Source organism: Atheta coriaria, unplaced genomic scaffold, assembly GCF_025399875.1.
Source record: "Atheta coriaria isolate IRGN ID8LTWV9N9 unplaced genomic scaffold, Caltech_Dcor_3.1 hic_scaffold_9_pilon, whole genome shotgun sequence".
Taxonomy (NCBI): domain Eukaryota; kingdom Metazoa; phylum Arthropoda; class Insecta; order Coleoptera; family Staphylinidae; genus Dalotia; species Dalotia coriaria.
Genome location: NW_027045451.1, coordinates 13,026,882 through 13,047,559, shown reverse-complemented (window position 1 = coordinate 13,047,559; position 20,678 = coordinate 13,026,882). Strand labels below are relative to the sequence as shown.

Sequence of the window (20,678 nt, the reverse complement as noted above, 5' to 3'; positions counted from 1 at the left end):
AGCATCGTTAATAATGATAATAATTTCATTTAGCACTCTATCGTTTTCAGTGTGGTGCGTCAGCGGCGATGGCGTCGTCGTTAAATGACTTTTTTTTTCTTTCAGCGTTTTACAAAATGATGTGATTATTATATAAAGTCATTTCGTGACGCATTTTCTAATTTTCAGCACTTTTTCTCATTGAAAAACTAATTGAGAAAGTAATTGTCTTTTATGCAACGTTCTCTTAGATGATTACAAGGTGAAAATTAAATTATTTTTTTATAATTATAATGTTTTCTGTGTTTGTAAAATTTGTAAGTTGTGGGCGCAAGCATCTCAATACGTAAATTTTGATGGTATTGACCAATAATGAAACTAAATTGTTTAAATTCGCCAAACACAAATATTGGAACGTTGTAAACCGATTTAATTTCCGGGCGGGGCGGCCGCATGACTATGGTAATTAGCGTCAGGTGGCTCCCCCGCCCAGTTTTATCGGGGGACCAGAACTAATCACGAATGCGACCGCAGTTAGACTCCATTATTTACCCAACTGCTCTCATTGATTGGTTTTGATTGAAAATTAATGCGTCAAACTTTACGAACTTGAATTTCTAATCACTTTTCCGAAGGTATGACAACACATACCTATTATGATATAGACGCGAGTAAAATAAAATTAACTTTGATTTCGAGCGCGCGGCGGTGAAGTTGATGAGCTTTTTCGGATTAGTCGTATATCTCGTCACGCCGCGACAGCAACAATTATCTCCTCGGGGCATTGCTGCGGCAGGCGTGCAGTAGCGCGAGAAGACAAGGCGATATTGAAAAGTGTTAATAAGTGAGTGCAAATAGAATAAACGAGACAACTAAACGTTGTATCCCCAATTACCCGACGCGCACGTGTTTGCCAAGGGTGCGAGAGAAACCTCGCATCTCTCAGCTTGTTCTCCCCACTACTGGCGTCCGCGTGCAAAGTTGGAGTATACTACCCTTAGTCGCAATCCCCGCCATAGTAACCCTTGTCAACCCTCCGCCAGTCGACGCCGTAGCAGATGCGGCCTCCATGATGGAAGTAGACCGGTCGCAATTGGCTCGATCCGCGCGCGCTCCACCTTCACACACCGCCCCGGGTCGGCAACGTGTGCTGGCTTTGAAAATCAGTCTGTCGTAACCGCGCCATGGAGTCGGAACGTAGCGACGATACGTCCAGTATGCTTGGCGGCTACGGTGCTCTGGAGGTGAAACCCTTGCGGATGGTCGCCAGTCCCAATTCGGGACCGCGGCACACCATCGATAACATATTAGGACTTGTGCGGAAGGAGGACCGAGACGACAGGGAGCGTGCCATCACACCCGGAAACGGAGAGAGCGCCGGTAAGTGAATTTCCAGTTAAAGCTAAATTCATAGCTATATTTATAAAAATACAATTTTTATTACACAATTAAGTTGGATTATTGATTGTTTGTGAAGAACAGAAACAGTGTAGTTTTGGCATCCAAATCAATTTGAACTATATACACAACATCATACTCAAACACTCAATTAAGCCTCAATTCTTGATCCTATTTGTCAATCTCGTAATCCTGTCAAACGTAATTCCCTTGTCAGAAGAGAGCGGACGTCAAATTAGTGTGCTGTCAATACAGGGAAATGAAATCGTGCCGCCGTTGCCGACGCTCGGCGAACCGATAAAATCTCGTGTCACTCGCATTAAGAGTTTCTTCTTGGCGTTTGGCGAATTATTCGATTAAACCTTTTATTTTTTCCTCTGCAACACACAACTTCGACATCTCAAGGCACTAAAACATCTAGGTATGCAAATGATTGACTCAAAAATTAATTCGATTAAGTTTTCTACCATACAAAAATATTACATTGCACTTTTCCATATTAATTGATTCCATTAATTGATTCACATTTGTATTCTTCAACTTCGACTCCCGTTTTTGTTACCTACGGGTTACGCGGCGGAGCAATTAGTTAAGCAGCATCAACACACAATGAAGACATTAACTATCCAAAGCGTTTTTTTATGCGCCTGCCAACATGATTCAACAAATTTTTTTAAAAATCGTCTTGTGTTGTTCAATGGTAGGCGAGTCGACTTAAGTCAGTGCACATAAATTAAAACCATCAAGGCGGAGTTTAAAATTGTTGGGAGAGTCATGAGTGGGGCTATGGTAAGCACAAACGCCTTGTTAATTAACAACGCAAAATAGAAGACAGAGAGAGAGATTAATTATCAAGCGCATATATAAGTAATACCTACTTTTGAAGATCGTGGCTTGTGTTTAAGTCGTGTGTGTTGAATGCGTTCTGGTCTTCAGGTTCGTAATTTTAAGTGCACACGAGCATGTTTATAAATTTATTCAAATTAATAATCCCCCACAACCCACGACACGTTATAATTAACCTGCTGGAACGCCATGTGTTATGTTAATTAATTAATAAGAAGAAAGAAAACAAATGGACTCAAGAATAAATAATTTAATTGATTATATTTAGTTATGCCAGTTAATTATCACTTCGTTACATGTCAATCAATTATTATCTACTTATATAAGAAGCATATCATATTATTATTGGGACTTTGGGTACCTATGTATAAAGTATAGTATTATTTACAAGCGTATAAAATGCTTTTTTACTTTGAGGAATAAAAAAATAAAGAAGCGTGCGCTTGAGTGCCATTAATTTAATTAATGCTCAAGTTTAAATGTTTTTATTGTCTTGCATTTGTGTGCTTTTGTTTTCCGTGCGTCGCCCGCCGTCGGCGCATTGCATTATGACTTATTTATGTGAATTGAAACGGACGTTATCGGCACATCTTATCGCGCTTCGCGATCGCATTAATTTAGAATAAGTCAACAAGATGCCATAGCTTCGGAACGCTAATTGCTTTCCAAGTGAGAGAAGCCAAACAAATGTTATATAATTTCAAAGTGAACGAAATAATGCTCAATCATGCAGACGCTATTATTACGTGTTTTTAGCAGAATTTGAAGAGGGATTGATTTTTGAAAAATTTACATTTCTCTAGTGGATGTTTTCCAGATCAAAATCGTAAATTGGGCATTAGCGGCGGGTGAATAGTTTTGACAAGGCATTATCATGCCCGCCCCGTATCTGGTTCATCTTTCTTCTCTCGTCATCTGCTGTAGCGTTTTGAAAAATCCTACTCACTATAGAATGCTGCTACCGCCGTGCTCTCTATTAAATCTCCTATACGATCTAGATAAGAGCTTTTAAGCGCGCACTAAATGCACTTCGGAATTGCATTAGATAAACGACAACCACCACTTAGTCCTTTTGCTGGACGTGTAGGTATTCAATTAACTTTTTAAAAGAAACGCTTGTTTCTTTTATTTATATTATACCTCCCTATGTGCTTGTTCAATCATATAGACAAACTTGTTTTTATGTATGTAGATGTAGATATAAATTTACCAACATATATCATTGCATGGATATGTGTGTGTGTGTCTGTATTGATGAATTGATAAAGCCTAATTACACAATTTGTTAACGACTAACTCGATTAGCGCTTTGCGTTGCGCGCGCCATAAATAAAGCACTCCCGGTTGCTGAAGAGCCTCCTCCTTGAGCTGGTAAACGGCAGTCGTGTGGCAGCGCCGCTGAAGAAACCAAGTTGGCAGCAGAGCCGACAAGCGACGTCGAATGCATTAGCGGCTCTTTCTAGCCGCGAGCCGTCGAGAAATAAAAACATCACGTTAAGTAATCGTAAGTGGTGTTCCATTAAAGCGGCCGTATCAAACCGGTGACACATACACTCGTTCGGCGCGCTACCTGTGCTCACACGCTCAGAAAGGGGCATTAAGCACGCGACGCGAGCTTTCATTGCTGGTGCAAATCAGATGATTATTATATATATGCGCATTCCAACCGAGTGCATCTTGCTTCGACCAAATAACTATTCAATTAGCAGTGTCAATTGTTTAAATTATTTGTTAATTGAATTCATTGGGTAAAATTTACGTGAATTGCGGGTGCGTCGCTTGGCGGTGATATTGGTGGAATTTTGACAACTGTGCATTATCATTTAATTAGTAGTTACTAGCTTTTGCCCGCGACTTCGTCTCGGAAGTGTTTAATAAAAATGTACCTAATTTGTTTTTACTCTCTTGTTCTAAATATAGAATGTGTCAATTCTATCAATAAGATTCGCTATTTTATTTTAAAGAAATTAATTATATAAAGAATTGCTAATAATGCACTTCAGCCATCTCGGATTCAACTATTTAACTATAATTATGATTGAATCTCAATGCCACCTTTTATCCTATAGAAAAAAGCTGTCTTTAGGGTTTTCCCGGCAATTATTCGAATCTTTCCCGCAGTAAAAACCATCCTTGGACTTTTACGCACATTTAAAAAACAAGAATTGGCCAAATTGGTCTAAGCGTTGTTAAGTTATGCGCTTACCAACAGATTTTGCGATTCATTTTTATATTATAGACTAGCGGTTGCCCGCGACTTCGTTCCGGCAGTGTTTAATAATAATGTAATTCGTTTTTACTCTCTTGTTCTAGACATACTCGTAGTAAGAGTCAATTCTATCAATAAGATTAGCAATTTTAATTTAAAGAAATTAATTATATAAAGTTTTGTCAATAATGCACTTCAGCGCGCCATCTCGAATTCAACTATTTAACTAAAACTATGATTGAATCTCAATGTCAAATTTTATTCTATAGAAAAGGGCTATTTTGAGGATTTTCCCGGCAATTATTCGAATTTTTCTCACCTTTTAAACCTTCCCTAGACCTCCACGAATAATTCAAGACCAAAATACGATAAATCCGTTCAGCCGTTCTCGAGTTTTAGCGAGACTAACGAACAGCAATTCATTTTTATATATATAGACTATATTGCACAACCCTAACCACCCAATTTTGTTCTTGGATATAGTATTTTCAACAATGACATTTTTAGCATTACCACTTTATGTAGGTATTCAAATTTTAAATAAAATACTTTGTTTCTTTACGTGTTGCGTAACACACTAGAGCTGAAACTAATTATTATTTACTTTGTATATTGTTTATATAAATTATACGCAGTGAAACAATTGATTATCAAATTAACCCAATGATGGTTGTATTTATACAAGCGAGCGAATACTGTGTAGCCATTTTCCGTGCCTTCTAATTACCGGTATTAATAATAAACACACAACTGATTTGCGATAACTGCTGCGCTGTTTGCGCGCCCGCTATTACTCGCAGGCAATTGTTAATTGCGTTTTTGCATGCGTGTACCTACACTAGCTCACCATACCTATAGCTATAGGTATTCATTTTTTTCTTTCTACCTTTAGGAGGTATAATTGTGTTAATTGCTATGCTCACAATTTATTTTACTTAATATCAAGTGAATTTTAGAACAAATCTATGACATTTGAGACATTATCGTTAGGTGGTAATTAATTAAGTTTTAGAAGTTGCGTTTCTTATTAAATTAATTAAATAATGCTTTGTTTGCTCGTATAAAAAATGCTTACCCGTATAATTTCATATGGTAAGGTACCTAATGCTTCAAAATTTATTTTATTTAGTGAATAAAAAGTTTTGGTGCAAACCAGGCATTTTTTTTATTTTTCAGAAAAAAATATTTAAGTTTATTTAATTGTGCAAGTGTAGCAATTGCATGACACAATTTTTTTTCATAAAACCCAATTGCGCAAGTTGTAACAAAATTTAAAATAGCTAACAGGAAAATAAGCATGATTCCGTGACATGATGTGGCTTACTGTCACCTACTTTTATTCAAACATGACATAATGCCATCATGCGTCAGATGTAAAGTATTGTGTGAAGATGGGAAAGCTCGCGTGCTTATCATTCGGCAATGTGTTGAACACAAAAGTTTGATTTCTACCTGCGTCACGGACGCTTCCGCGGATCGCGGCGCTCGTGTTACGCTGCGCATAATGATTAAAACACGAACCTGATAAGATCGCTCGCACCTGGCCGGAGCAGGTATGCTGATAATTAGTCTCCTCCGCGATGCCTTGACCGTGCATCGAACAATAGCCAGTCATTCTTGTTTCCTGCAACAATAAAAAGCTCTCAGCATGCGTGTGATCTTCGGGGTCAAAGTGGCATATACGATGTAATTACAAACGTGTCCAAAGAGAAAAAGCCCAACGGACTAAACTCATTAGATTTATTGACATCCGACGAATCAATCACTCTTTGACTGATGGCTAATTAATTCCTCCAAGCGTGGGCTTCAAGATACAATTTAAATTGAACACTTTTAAGCCAGTTATAAGTCAATTACTAACTGCGTTTAGTGTTGTACACAATATAATAGGTGTTAATTAAGTTGTTAAATTGTCAAGAACGATTACTTTTTATTAATGCTTCAACATAAATAATAATATCTCTTTAACTATTAATGATTTATTTACGAATATAAAATACATATAGTTTAATAAAAATGTAATTCGTTTTTACTCTTTTGTTCTAGATATAGTATGTGTCAATTCTATCAATAAGATTCGCAATTTTATTTTAAAGAAATTAATTATATAAAGAATTGCTAATAATGCACTTCAGCGCGCCATCTCGAATTCAACAATTTAACTATAACTATGATTGAATCTCAATCCCAATGGGTTTTATCGGCAATTATTCAAAATTTTCTTGCCGTAAAAACCATCTTTGGACTTTAACAAACATTTAAAAAAAGAATTAACCAAATAGGTCTAGGCGTTGTTGAGTTATGCGCTTACCAACAGATTTTCAATTCATTTTAAATTATAGATATTTAGAGAAATGGTAGTCACAGGCGGTAATTAATATTCTCAAATGTCGATTAATAATTGAGGGAATTTACTCCTTTTTTGTGTTGGAGGGTTCCGCTGATAGTCAATCAGATAAAACAGACAGTGCATCATTACGTGTATGATATATGACAACAGGATATATTCACCCTTGTTTGTATTGAACAGAAACTTTATTCATAGCTACCAGAAACTAGTTACATTCAAATAATTATTTTCAAATTTACAGCATTAAATATTATGCTGTAAATATTTTTATATCGTTGGTATTTAAATGTTAAAGTTAGATATTTGAAATAATATTAGAATTAATCGCTTTTGTCACTTTGATTACCGACACGGGCAGGTGCGAGGTAATTACAGTGATCGATGTGAATGAACGAAATGCCCATTGTCGTGACCAACCCTGTCTCCGGGATTCACTTTCTATTATATCCACAGTTCCCAACTCGTTGACGGAAGTCATGTTTTACATACGATTCTAGCACAACACGCAACTGCCGCTATTAAATCTAAATGATGGCGAAACAATCATTACCATCAATATTTTTTAAGGGGTGATGTTTTTTTTTTGAAAGCGCTAAATATGTTGATATTTTTTCGGTGTATGAATTCCGCTATGGCTGTGCATGCAGCAGGCAGAAAATCGAATGCCGTTTCTGGCGTGACGCACGATTAAGAAGTAAACACCCTCCGTGCCAACGAGTTTAAATAAGAAATCGCAGCGAAACGGCGACGGCGACGCCGGAGTTCGCATCGGGATATTTTATACTTACGTGTGTGATTATGTATGTGTGTGTGTGTTGGGTGAAAGCAACGTCGGCGCAATCCCTTCGAGTGTATACCGTGCGCTCGTAATTTAATCGTAACCTAAATCTATGCAAATGCGACATTTAAAAATATACTTTGCGTTTTGCGCACGCATTGCAATCATGCCAAGGATTTAGAAGAGATTCGATTCGTTTAACAACCTACTCTACACGTTTGCTAATTAATTCGAATGCAAACACATTAATATGCTGGTTTTTGTTCTCTGTGCGCAGGCGAGGGCAGTTGTAACTCCAACGACGGCGTTTCGGAACTGCGCTACGGCAAAGGCGCGACGAGTGGATCGGACGACGAAGGCGCCGCGTCGGGGATGTCGGAGGGCGACAACTGCAAGAAGAAGCATCGACGCAATCGCACCACGTTCACCACCTATCAGTTGCACGAGCTGGAGCGGGCGTTCGAGAAGAGCCATTATCCGGATGTCTATAGTCGTGAGGAATTGGCTATGAAGGTGAATCTACCGGAAGTTCGAGTTCAGGTAATAATTTTATTTGTAATATGCTTTTGAATAAAAATGGAGCGTATGAATTATATATTACCAATATCAATATTAATTTGAGACGAAAAGAAAATTGATAGCAATGAAATATTACAAATATAACGTTTTTATTTCGATTCAAACCACAAACATAAATTTTTATTGTGTTCAGCCAACTGACATATACGTAAAACTGAGCAAAAAAATGTTTGCTGTCGATTTTTCCATTTTTATTAGTTTAGTGTTTCACAGTGAAGATGTGTCTACATTGCACGCTACCATCAAAACAGTCACGAAACCGGCACACTGGTACTTTTACCTAATTTATTATATTTTATAAGGGCAACCCCACGAAGGGTGGTTCGGAAAAATAATTCCGACTTGATTTATAATCGCACATTTTTATGCGGGAATATAATAAAAAATATAGGGCTTTAATGAAATTACGATCGCAATCGCATTAGCAATAAATATTTCAATATTAATATGGGTATTTTATTGTTTTTTTCTTTTCTTTTGGAAATTGGTCTTTATCATCGCGGGGTATTATGTTATTATAAAATTTTAATGGTACTTGACGTTTTGATATTGGTACAGGCTTTTATGGGCGAGTAATTTTCATTGCGCTATCGCGTGCCCCGGCGACTCGTATTGTTTTTAATCAGCTGGGAATCTCTCCTTAAAATTACACTTAATTTAACTATCAATTTCACATCGCTTGCCGTCGTATTATTACCGGTGTGTACGCTACCGAAATGTTTATAACGTGCTTTTAATTGTCGCGAGCGCAAACACAGCGAGCGCAAATTGGCCGCGCGTTTTCTGTCCGTAATTGGATAGGAACAATCGCATTAGGCTGCGCACAACTAAGTCGTGCTGGAAAGCGTCAATCTGACACAGGATCAGGAATGTAAGCCGATTGTCTCGTTAGAGACGACGTCTTGTTAGAAGGCCGTTCAGAGTGCTCTGATAAATTGGCGCCATGGAGATTTTTTTATATATTGTGTTACACTTACAGACACGCCATTGGTTTTGATTCGTACAGGGAAAACCACTTGAATTAAGATTGGCTAATTATGAATCACCAAGCGCATTGTATTAATACCTACATTAGGTACAAACGAATAACGATTAGTTATTTTGTGCTAAAGGAGAAAAATTTTATGAAAAACTTTTTGCGTATTTTTTACTACCTTTAATAAGCAGATTTAATTATCAGCAGATCTTTGGTACGGTTTAATGTTATCTATAATATAAAAATGAATCGCAAAATCTGTTGGAAAGCGCATAACTCAACAACGCCTAGATCAATTTGGCCAATTCTTTTTTTAAATGTTCGTTAAAGTCCAAGGATGGCTTTTACGGCGAGAAAAATTCGAATAATTGCCGGGAAAACCCTAAAGACAGCCTTTTTCTATAGGATAAAAATTGGCATTGAAATTCAATCATAGTTATAGTTAAATAATTGAATCCGAGATGACCCGCTGAAATGCGTTATTAGCTTTTCTTTATATAATTAATTTCTTTAAAATAAAATTGCGAATCTTATTGATAGAATTGACACCTAATATATCTAGAACAAAAGAGTAGAAACGAATTACATTTTTATTAAACACAACCAGGACGAAGTCGCTTTTTTATATATAAAAGTTATATAAAATCTGTGAAACGTAGTAAACTTAATTCATATTAATATTTACTTTATTTAAACGCACGTTCGTGCGCACGTTGATTAGTTTATTTGAAATACTTATATATGTTGTCATGGTAATGTAATGCACATTTGGTTGCATATAGTGATTGTTTTATGAAACAGAAATTTAAAAGAGGTTTTGATATAGAATGTGTTTATCAAGTGCGTCACATCGTTTCAATATACGCTAACTCGTGCGGAAAATTCGCCCAAATTGAATAAGTTTGTGTCTTTTTTATTTCATTCGCTCCGCATAAGAAAAGCTATTTGCGCCGCGTGTAGCCTCGAGCGAATCTCGTAAAACCGAGCTCGTATGAAACGGCAATTGGCCGGGGTTGTTGCGTGCAATTCAAAAACGGAAATTTAATTTAAACTTTCAGATTTCGAGCGGTTGTGTGCGCGCACCGGCCTTTTTCGTAACCCAGCACCCCCAGTGTGTTTGCGCGCACCAGAGGGGTGGGGTGGTGTGTAGTGTGGTAGGATATGTTTCTATGCATATTGGTGAGGTGCGTATACGCCGACGCGTAATGAGGTGTTCGTGTTGCTGGCATATAAATACATGTCACATCGCGTGCGGACTCGACAACAATCTTAGGCTGTTTAGTCAGCAATAAAATTAATTTATCTTACATTATATATACGCATACACACACTGGGGCTGTACCGGTGCGCCGGTGATTTCGGGGGACCTCTGTGCCAACATTGGAGAATTTTTTCCTGAGCTGCAAGCGCCGTGTGAGCGCACGAAGGGCGGTAGTTGGCATAATTAACGAGCGCACGAAACCGGCCGGCACCGACTTGCGCGTTATTGCTAATAAATGGCAGGAAATAAGGGTCCTCGTGCGTCTCAGCGCGCTGATAAAATAATTTCGAATGTCGTGTCTAATAACGAACTGGCTGGCTCACGCAATCAAACCAACCACCCCGCGCGTGCTTAATCAACTTTTAATCATTGACGACTTAACGCAACCCAACACCAATCGTTATCGCCACACCAACGTAAATTAATTCTTTTGTGCGGTTCGTGTGAAATCACCTCTTGGTTGCGCAGATTAACCCCTGAGCTGCTCGCCGGCCGGGCTGATTGATAGATGACCGCGCGCGTAGACGGCGGACGGAAGTGCGCGTGCACTTGACACTTCCGGGCAACCCTTCTCTGGCTGCTGCGGCCTCCTAATCAAGTGTTGTGAGTGTGTGTTTGCGTCGAGATGAGCGTGTATGTCCGCTGCCGTCCGCACAGTTGCTGTTTGTGTTTTGTTTGCTGCGGAAACTTTGGCATATGGTCGCGCATCCCTTCCGATCTCGCGAGCGCGCACGCGGTGTTCATCTCGTCGCCGCCCTCGTCCTTCGCCGCCCGGCCCCCTCTCGTCCTAATTGTGTTTATGCCACTAAAGTGCTTTCCGTCCTCAAATGCAAATTTTAACCTCGTTAAAACTACGGGCCCAGCGCGTTTAAATCATCAATGGTTAATTTATCTTCAATTTATTCACTTTGTGTAATGAATTTAACACTCAATTTGGCGATTATTAATGAAAGTTTTAATGAAGGACGCTTCAATCAAGGCTCTGCTTCTCATCAAATGGACTTTCATTCGATTCAATCACTTGCTCACTTTAGATTACACGTGTTTGGTATCTGATACGCAAATTAGTTATTAAGTTTAATATTAAACAACTACAATTATAAAACACTAGCTTTTGCCCGCGACTTCGTCCCGAAGGGTTTAATAAAAATGTAATTTCTTTTTATTCTCTTGTTCTAGAAATAGTATGTATCAATTCAATTAATAAGATTCGCAATATAATTTTAAAAACCTTAATTATATAAAGAATTTTTATTAATGCACTTCAGCGCGTCATCTCGTAGTTATTTAACTATAACTACGATTGAATCTCAATGCCAACTTTTATCCTATAAAAGGCTGTTTTTAGGGTTTTCCCGGCAATTATTCGAATTTTTCTTACCGTAAAAACCATCCTTGAACATTACCGAACATTAAAAAATTTTTTTGGCCAAATTGGTTTAGGCGTTGTAGAGTTATGCGCTTACCAACAGATTTAGCGATTAATTTTAATATTAACAATTTTATAAACACAAGCAATATATTTATTACAACTGACAATTGGTGCAAATAATTATTTTTTGAGAGCTTCGCTCGTTTTCTAAAAAAATCCAAAAATAAATAAAAATAATTTTATTTAAATTATATCTAATAATGCAGTGAAATTATTATTAAAAACGCAAACGATAATATGATTTAGAGCGTTATAAGTTATTTTATAAATAACTAGCATTGAATAATCTTGGTGATGTTAATCGTGCAAGCGTAAAACTTTCGTGTTCGGAAATAATTCACGCGAGGAAATTCTCGGCGATCATTGCTCGATTAAGGGTGGACAATTGTTACGCCGCGGTTATTTCAGGGCGATCGAGGGGCACACGAGGGTTCCGCCACATCGTGCGGCAGCTATATGAATATTTGTTATGAGAATAAACATATGCGGCGATGTTCGGAATTGCCGCACGCACAATAGGCCCGAGCTTATAGCATAAATTGAATCATTAGACAGGCGTTTAATTCGAGCTATAATATAAAAATACATTACACCCCATTACCCAGTACGTTAATCGAATTTTCTTCTCTATGATGTTTTCCTTGTTGTTGGACGTTAGAAGTATAGTTTTCTGTCAAGGCGCGAAGAAAGAAACGAAAGTGTTTGTTTTTGCCATCACCTAAACCCGAAAATACGTTTTAAACGCATCAGTGTGTGTGTTCTGTGGGCACACGTCAATTGGGTAAAACGTAAGACGTTAGAAACATTGCATTAGTATGGATACACATCACCCTCACATCATTTGTCTTGGCGCGCAAAAACCCGAGCTCCATTTTCCTTCCACAAACGAATTTTCCGGCTCGCCGCCTTCCGCCTGACGCGCTTCTCACACTTATATAGCGGAGTCGAGTAACGTGCCGACGCTCGCAGGGGGTTTCAGCGCGTCGCCTTCTCTAACGCTTTTTACCGTTCAGTTAACGCCGTTTTGCGAACGCGCGCCCGCCCCCTCAACGACGCCGCCGCTTTCGTTTCGCACGTCGCGCGCACTCTCGCGCCCTCCGGAAAACAGTTATGATGCTTCCTCTTATGACCCAGCCGAAAAACACACGAGAGGAATTTAAGCGCGCGCGCGCACGTCTTTATTACTTTATCGTTCACGATTCGCCACAATACCTTTTTCGACCTTTTATGGCCTTGGCGATTAATGTTTATCGTGCGCATCATCAGCATCACAACACGTTTAATAGTTGCGCGCATACAATGCACCACTTAAAGTGTGTTATTGATCAAACAGTTCGCATGAAGAACCCTCCAACAATAGGGGATAAATGTGCGCAACGTTCAACAACACATCATTATTATATCTTCAAGTGCTGATTTCCAATTTAAGGTTGACTGATCTTCAATGCCAGCGTATAAACCTGAGAAGTGTTTTCCAGGCACAAAGCAGTACATACCACCTTGACAAAAAGCAAAATCAACCCTTTCTTCAACACAATAGAATCATACAAAAACTATTTAACTATAACATTATTTGAGTGTCATTAGCAAACGCCGGCTGGTAACATTCCGAATGGGAACATGTGGAACGTTATTTGGGTAATAATGGGCTTGACATATTGGCTTTCTGGTGCAGTGGATTTTCGTCAGATTGAAGATCTGCCGTTGACAAGTTGTTGCTGGAGTCGACGCAGCAGGCCGGCTTGCCAAATTGCTTCACTGCCGCTCACCGAACATTTGCTCAATATTAAAGGGCACGACATTCGTACATTCGAAATTAGCATAATATAGATTTTTCGTTTATTCACCGCACAAGCCACCACACCTAGTTAGCATATACGCGCGCACAATATAAAAGCTTAACGATGTATCAAAATCAAAACGCGATCTTATCGCACGATAATTTCATCGGTGGTGGTGTAGTGTGGTGGTGGTAGCGACGGCGGCATAAACTAGGTGGCTGATTAAATGCGGTTCACGGTGTTGTGACGCTACACGGCAACACGGCAACTACGCCCGAATGAAAGCTGAGAGCGAATTTCAGCCGTCGCACTCCAGTTGTAGGTGTATATAAGTAATATTTGAGCGTGCGCCACGCTCGTAGTTAATTGCCTTAATGGGACGTAATTAGCCCGAAGCCCGGAGGTGAAATTCGACGTGAGCTTTTCGCTCATCTCGGTGTTTCGGCACAAAATTTGGCATCGGCATCACATCACGCAGCGCGCAGCCGGTGTATTAGCTTAGGATTGTTAATTAAATTCGCTCGCGATGAAGTTAGCGACGAAATTTTCCTTCGATAATTCATTTACTCTAACCGGCGTTCTGGCAAACTTTGTGCTCCACCATAGTTGAATCACTTTATTATATTAACTATGGATTCATTATCTCATAGTGTCCCTTAATAAATTGCTTACGTAGTTGCGTAATCATCTTTAACGGCAATTATCTTATACTATCTGTATATTTGGTTGCATACATACTAGTAGAACAATTTGTTTCTAAGATTTTAGTTCTCACAGCATTTCTAATATTATTGTATAGGGCTAGTTATAATATTACCAGCGTAATTCTTCTTTTGTGTGTAGTAGGTAAGTACGCGCGCAATCTTTAATGCCGTTTCGTCTTACAATATCGTATTACTGCTAGTGAGACACCGATGCCGCCTCTTGAGCAGCATTAGCCGCGGATGTCGGCTGACAGTTCGTCGTCATTGTGCGCGTATTACAAACGTGTGCGCATTCAGAACTTTTTTTTCTCTCGGTTGAATTTTTTTCAACGCCCTGCAACACAGAAAAAAAACACGTTAATTGAACTAATTCCAATCACGCAAACGTGGAAGTTGGTAGAGTGGTAGAGAGGTAGGCGAGCGAATATGAAAACGTTTAATAAAGGCAATTACGGGACTCGATGTTGAATAAACAGTAATTACGAACCCTTCACTGTGGACGATACAGCGGGGAGGGTTCAGCTCGACACCGTTGCAAAATCCTGCCTCGGGAAAGCTTTGCCCCGAAAGCTTTGACCCTGTCGCTGTGTTCGCTGTGCTGGTTGCGCTTTAAGTACTTCACTGCAGGGTGTTGGAAAATTTTCATCACATGCTTGACTGATTACTAAAGGATACTTCATCGGCACATTTATAACTGAAATAAAAATACACATCTCGTAAAAGTATGCGTGTGTGTATGTGTGTGTGGGAACGCGAGAGTCAATTTTGATAATAACCAGTCAGTGTTGCGACTTGTGCAGTTAATAGCGCTTATTACTCCTCCCGGGCTTTGTGGGGGCGACACATCCCTGTGACGGTGGTCTGACAAACATCGCGCGCATACGCCCCCCGTCCTATTAAATTGGCAGTTACACACATCAACGTCATCGCGGCTTTCTTTGTTGTATCTGGCTAATCCCAAGTCCTCTGACATTTAATTTGCTGCGAACCGTGGCGGTCACGTGCGCGTTTGTGTGTTGCGTGATTGTTTAAAACTTCTTACCGCGCGTGTGGCAAGATACATGTTCACCCTACGTTTGGGCGATTTTACCCCTGGGTGCTTGTTTGTAGTGTGCACGGTTTGTAACTATTACGCCACCGACAACTTTATGGGCGCACTTTAATGACACCAAACGATGTGAAATGTCAAACGCACAGATTCCCGATCAAATATTACCAAACTACGAATTAATAGTTTATTGTTTTAATATATATTTTATAGACTTAACTAATTGGCAACAACAAGTTTAAAATGGCAATATCGAAACAAATTAAGTTACGTCATTATTATTTCGATTGTTTTTGTCTATAATAGGGGAAAGTCGCTTAAGTCGTACCGTCACGTAAGTCGTACCTCGGTCTTTTCTCTAACTTGAAGGCACTTTATGCAACTTAAAATGCTGTATTCGGGCAGCATGAAATCATACTAGAAGCATATTCTTTAATCAGTTCCCGCCGAATCGGAATTAAGAAGTTATGCGCAAAAATAGTTTTGCTCCTCGTGCTCATCCAATTTCTCGTGGAGCTTGAAAGCATTGGTGGTCAGAAAAACACCACTAAATATGTGTTTCATGTTAAATATTGGGTATACATCTATCCATGTATTGTTTTCTACATGGATTTTGTTAAATATTCCTTCTGATATATTGTTTAAGGTTGTTTTAAGCGGGAAGCACATGTTTGCTAACTCGTACCCCTTTGCGTTTTTTAAGTCGTACCTATAGAACATATGGGACTCAAGGTTTCAGCTGCGCCACGAGGCGGCGCTACGGTTGCGCGCCGAAGATACTTTACTAGCGTGATGAGAATAGGGAAGATAGTATGATTCAGTGCCTCAAATGCAAAATTTGGATGCATGACAAATGTGTTGGGGTGTCCAAACGAGTAAAAAATACCTTGCAAATAAATACATTATTATTAAACTAATATATATTCTCAATTTGATATTACTTTGGCATAGGTACGACTTAGGGTATCGATGGTACGACTTAGGGTACCAGTTTGTTAAGTCGTACCGTTTACACATTTTTGTTAAATTGATGTTTTACAAAAATATAAACATTTCTGATTAATTTTTCTCATACTAATTAAAGCTATATTAACTAAAGCAGGTGAATATGTCAAAAAACTGACATTATGTTGCAAAACTTTCAATTTAGGGCCAATTGTATTTTAGGGGTACGACTTGGCCAACCTTCCCCTATATGAGTGAAACGCAAAATCTGTTGGTAAGCGCATAACTCAACAACGCTTAGGTCAATTTGGCCAATTATTTTTTTAAAATGTTTGTATAAGTCCAAGGATGGTTTTTACGGCAAGAAAAATTAGAATAATTGCCGGGAAAACCCTAAAGGCAGCCCTTTTCCATAGAATAAAAGTTGACATTGAAATTCAATCACAGTTATAGTTAAAGAGTTGAATCCGAGATGGCGCGCTGAAATGCAATATTAGCAAATCTTTATATAATTAATTTATTTAAAATAAAATTGCAAATCTTGTTGATAGAATTGACACATTACCTATGTCTAGAACAAGAAAGTAAAAACGAATTACATTTTATTAAACTCTACCGGGACGAAGTCGCGGGCTAAAGCTAGTGCAAATATAATTTAAATTAATACACAATTTTCCATGTAATTTTAACATTTCAGATGCATAGTACATCAACTGTTTGTCATCTCTGTTTACTGTAACTTATTTAACTCATAGGTATAACTAACTTTTGCACAACTTGCAATGTTGGCTTGATGATCCGGAAAGCAAGTGTAAACCACATTGCTGACACTAACTCTATATTGCATCAAATAAACTTTAGTGAGTCTGAATTTATTTAAATTCGTTCACCCACCCGTCGAAGTAATATCCGCTCGATTCTTTGAAAAGGTGTTACTCCATCGCATCTTGTGAAAGCGTTTGTAATGCATGCGCCGAATTTCGGGCGTGTTTGCGAGTGTTTAGAGCCGCTGTTTGTATGCACCCTTGGACCGAAGAAGAAAGTATACACCAAGAAGGGTGCGTTTCTTGCCATTTGCTGCGCGGATGATGAAAAGGGAAAGCGCCGTCTATAAACCCACCCCTTGATTATCTTCATTCTTGAATTCCTCTCGTCCTCCCCGCGTGAGAGAGTAACAGGGCGGGCGCGCGCGGTTCGCCCACGGCACAGCTCAGAAATTGGTTTGGAACTGATGCATTAATTGACAATTTGATGTCATTCTTTAGACGAGCTAATGGCGGGCTGAATCTGCCCGAAATTGAGTAAATCTAATAAAAAACTTTTAGCGCTCCTCGCGCACGCAATTTTACGTATTCTTCGCCGCGCCCCAAACTACGCTTCGGGTACACAAAAGCTTTCCTAACGCAATTTTAGACGCAACGTTAGAAGCAGCAAACAAGCAAGCAACCAAGAGAAAAAAAAACATGGCAAGACGACAACAAAACGTAATAACGATGCCAAAAGAAAACGCAAACTTAACGGACACTTTGAAATTGATTTCAATTACGCGGCATGCTTGTGCGTCACATGTCACATGCGGTAGTGGTAAGTGTGTAAAATTTTAGACCCCTCGGTATATTCGCACATAGACTGCGCATAGATTGTAGACTGTACACACAACCCGCGAGCAATTGCAGTCGACATTAAACGTCGGCGCAGCGCACCGCATCAAGTTGCAGGCGATTCAATATTAAATTTGACTTCATTTTGATATTTAATTATTTTCTGGCTAGCTTTGTCGTCAAAGCGCGGTCGCGCACACACACCCAAGCTCGCGTAATTAAAGATATTTTAATTAATTTCGACTTGGTTTTGCAGCGTGTGCGGGTATATTCTTGACGCCGTCGGATCCTTTTTGTTTTACTTAAATTACATAATTTTGATACGACATTATTTAATAATCTGCCAATTAATTTTCTAGCAACTCAACGGATCAATAAATTAATGAACAAGCTCCACTTTTTACTTATAGTATTGACACGAGGACAAATTCAAAATAAAAATAATCAATTTTAAAATACACACAGAATTAATAACAACAAATTAGTAAATTAAGTTGTTATAGTTTTCATTGTTTAGTGTCTTCAGATCTGACGTCAACGAAAAGAGTGGCAAATGGCAATTTGGTTAAAAATTGAATTCAATTATTTTATTTTTATAAGTTTTGCCCGCGACTTCGTACAGGTAGTGTTTAATAAAAATGTAATTCGTTTTTACTCTCTTATTCTAGGCATAGTATGTATCAATTCTATCAATAAAATTCGCAATTTTATTTTAAAGAAATTAATTATATAAAGAATTGCTAATAATGCACTTCAGCGCGCCATCTCGGATTCAACTGTTTAACTATAACTATGATTGAATCTCAATGCCAACTTTTATCCTATAGAAAAGGGCTGTCTTTAGGGTTTTCCCGGCAATTATTCGAATTTTTCTCGCCGTAAAAACCATCCTTGGACTTTAACAAACATTTTAAAAAAGAATTGGCCAAATTGGTCTTGGCATTGTTGAGTTTTGCGCTTTCCAATCGATTTTGCGATTTATTTTTATATTATCGAAGATTCTTTTGATGTGATAATACCTACATATCATGCCAAAAATATACCTACCTACTGTAGAATGACCAGACACAGCGCAACTTTAATTAATATGTAAGTTTTAGCGAGTAGAAAATTGATTTAAGCGATAGAAAATTTTATTCCGTGTTATTACGTGTGTGAATAAAATGGTTAGTGGTTGAAACAGGTGGTTAGCACCAGTGGGTGGCAATGCAGTGGCCGACACATACACATAGGTATATCGACTACAATAGCCCGACTGCATGTCAAAATCTCATTAGAGTTAAACTTTCATGCGGCATTTCCCGCGGGCGAGCATAATAACAATAATAAGGTATCGCTTTCGCTGCGTGATCAATTTTAAACGCATTTCCCAAATAAATACCGACGTTTACCATCCAGTTGAGTATACATTATATCACTCAAGGTGCATGCGCCATGATTACAATGCAAATACAATCAAGTCGTTTTTTGTGTCGATGTTTCAAAGCGGTAATGATATGTTCATTAATCAAAAGCTTCACTCGCCCACTAATGGATTCACTTAGGGACTTGCAACACAATCCAAACAAGCTCGGATAATGTGAAACTATTATTATATACCTATCTATCTATCTAGGTATTGATGTATCTAATATATGTTTTGGTGTTGTTGCAGGTATGGTTTCAAAATCGGCGTGCGAAATGGCGGCGGCAGGAGAAAATGGAGGCGGCGCGTCTGGGCCTCAGCGAGTATCACGCCGTCTCGACGCTATCGCGCGCTGCCGGCTCCAGTCTCGCGCTGCCAATGGACCCGTGGTTGTCGCCCCCGCTGCTCTCCGCATTGCCGGGCTTCCTCAGCCATCCTCAAACCGGCTATCCCAGCTACCTCACGCCGCCCGTGCCCGGCGACCACGGTAGGCATCCGCCGATGGCGCACGCCAACAATCCGCCGCCCGACATGCGGAGCACCTCAATCGCCGCTCTGCGACTGAAGGCCAAGGAGCACGTCGAGAACATCACCAAGGGCCTGCAAATGGTCTAGAGGTGTCTTCATATCGCTAGTGTACATACATGCTCACAATCAAATCATTTGGCGGCCCCCCCCTGTGTAAATATCTGTGTGGATGATTTCATTACCATTAATAGATTCGTTGTTTCTTTGCGAGTGTTACGTAGCAATCAGTACCAGTACTACCAACTACAAATTATCGAACATGAACATGAACTCATCGTGTTTGTAAATATTTATGAATAGGAAATATATAATAATAAATACGTGGAGATGATGTAAATTGATCAATTTCGTGCAAGTCGTAGGAATATATTTATATTAATTAAGTTAAGAGGACAAGAGAGTATAATATAATTGCAATGTACTGAAAACTCAACTTAATTATACATGAACGATGGTAAGTTAATTATGTTATGTATGATTATTTCCTTTTAGAGCTGTGAATTTTTGTAAATAATGCACACGATAATAAATTATATTACATCTGATGTGGAAGGTCTATGAACATTTCAATTATTCCACAGTTTGTTGCAGCCGCGTATTAAAACGGCGCTGTAATGGAAACAAAATTAAACCAAAACCTCACGAGCGCGAATATTTTAATCATCATTCTAACAAGTTATTAATTTGTGTCTCTTTAATGCCCTGGCATGGAAATTGAAATAGAATACAATCACGCAGACGGTGTATTCGTGGGTGTGTGGCAGTGTGTGTGTGTGTGTGTGGTCGTCGCCGGCGACGCCCTGAGGCCGTTTTGTGCCGTCTCTCTCTCATTTAATAAGTGCAGTTTAGTTAATACGG

The 20,678-nt window shown here is 38.9% G+C and overlaps 1 protein-coding gene across 1 annotated transcript; it reads left to right on the top strand.

Annotated features, from left to right (window-relative positions):
* Positions 1–1,160: 1,160 nt before the first annotated feature.
* Positions 1,161–20,365, top strand: LOC135799233 (retinal homeobox protein Rx-like). Its single transcript, XM_065312249.1, has 3 exons — positions 1,161–1,359; positions 7,838–8,100; positions 19,542–20,365. The coding sequence occupies exons 1-3, from the start codon at positions 1,164–1,166 to the stop codon at positions 19,905–19,907; spliced, it is 825 nt and encodes a 274-aa protein (XP_065168321.1). The 5' UTR covers positions 1,161–1,163; the 3' UTR covers positions 19,908–20,365.
* The last annotated feature ends 313 nt before the right edge of the window (positions 20,366–20,678 follow it).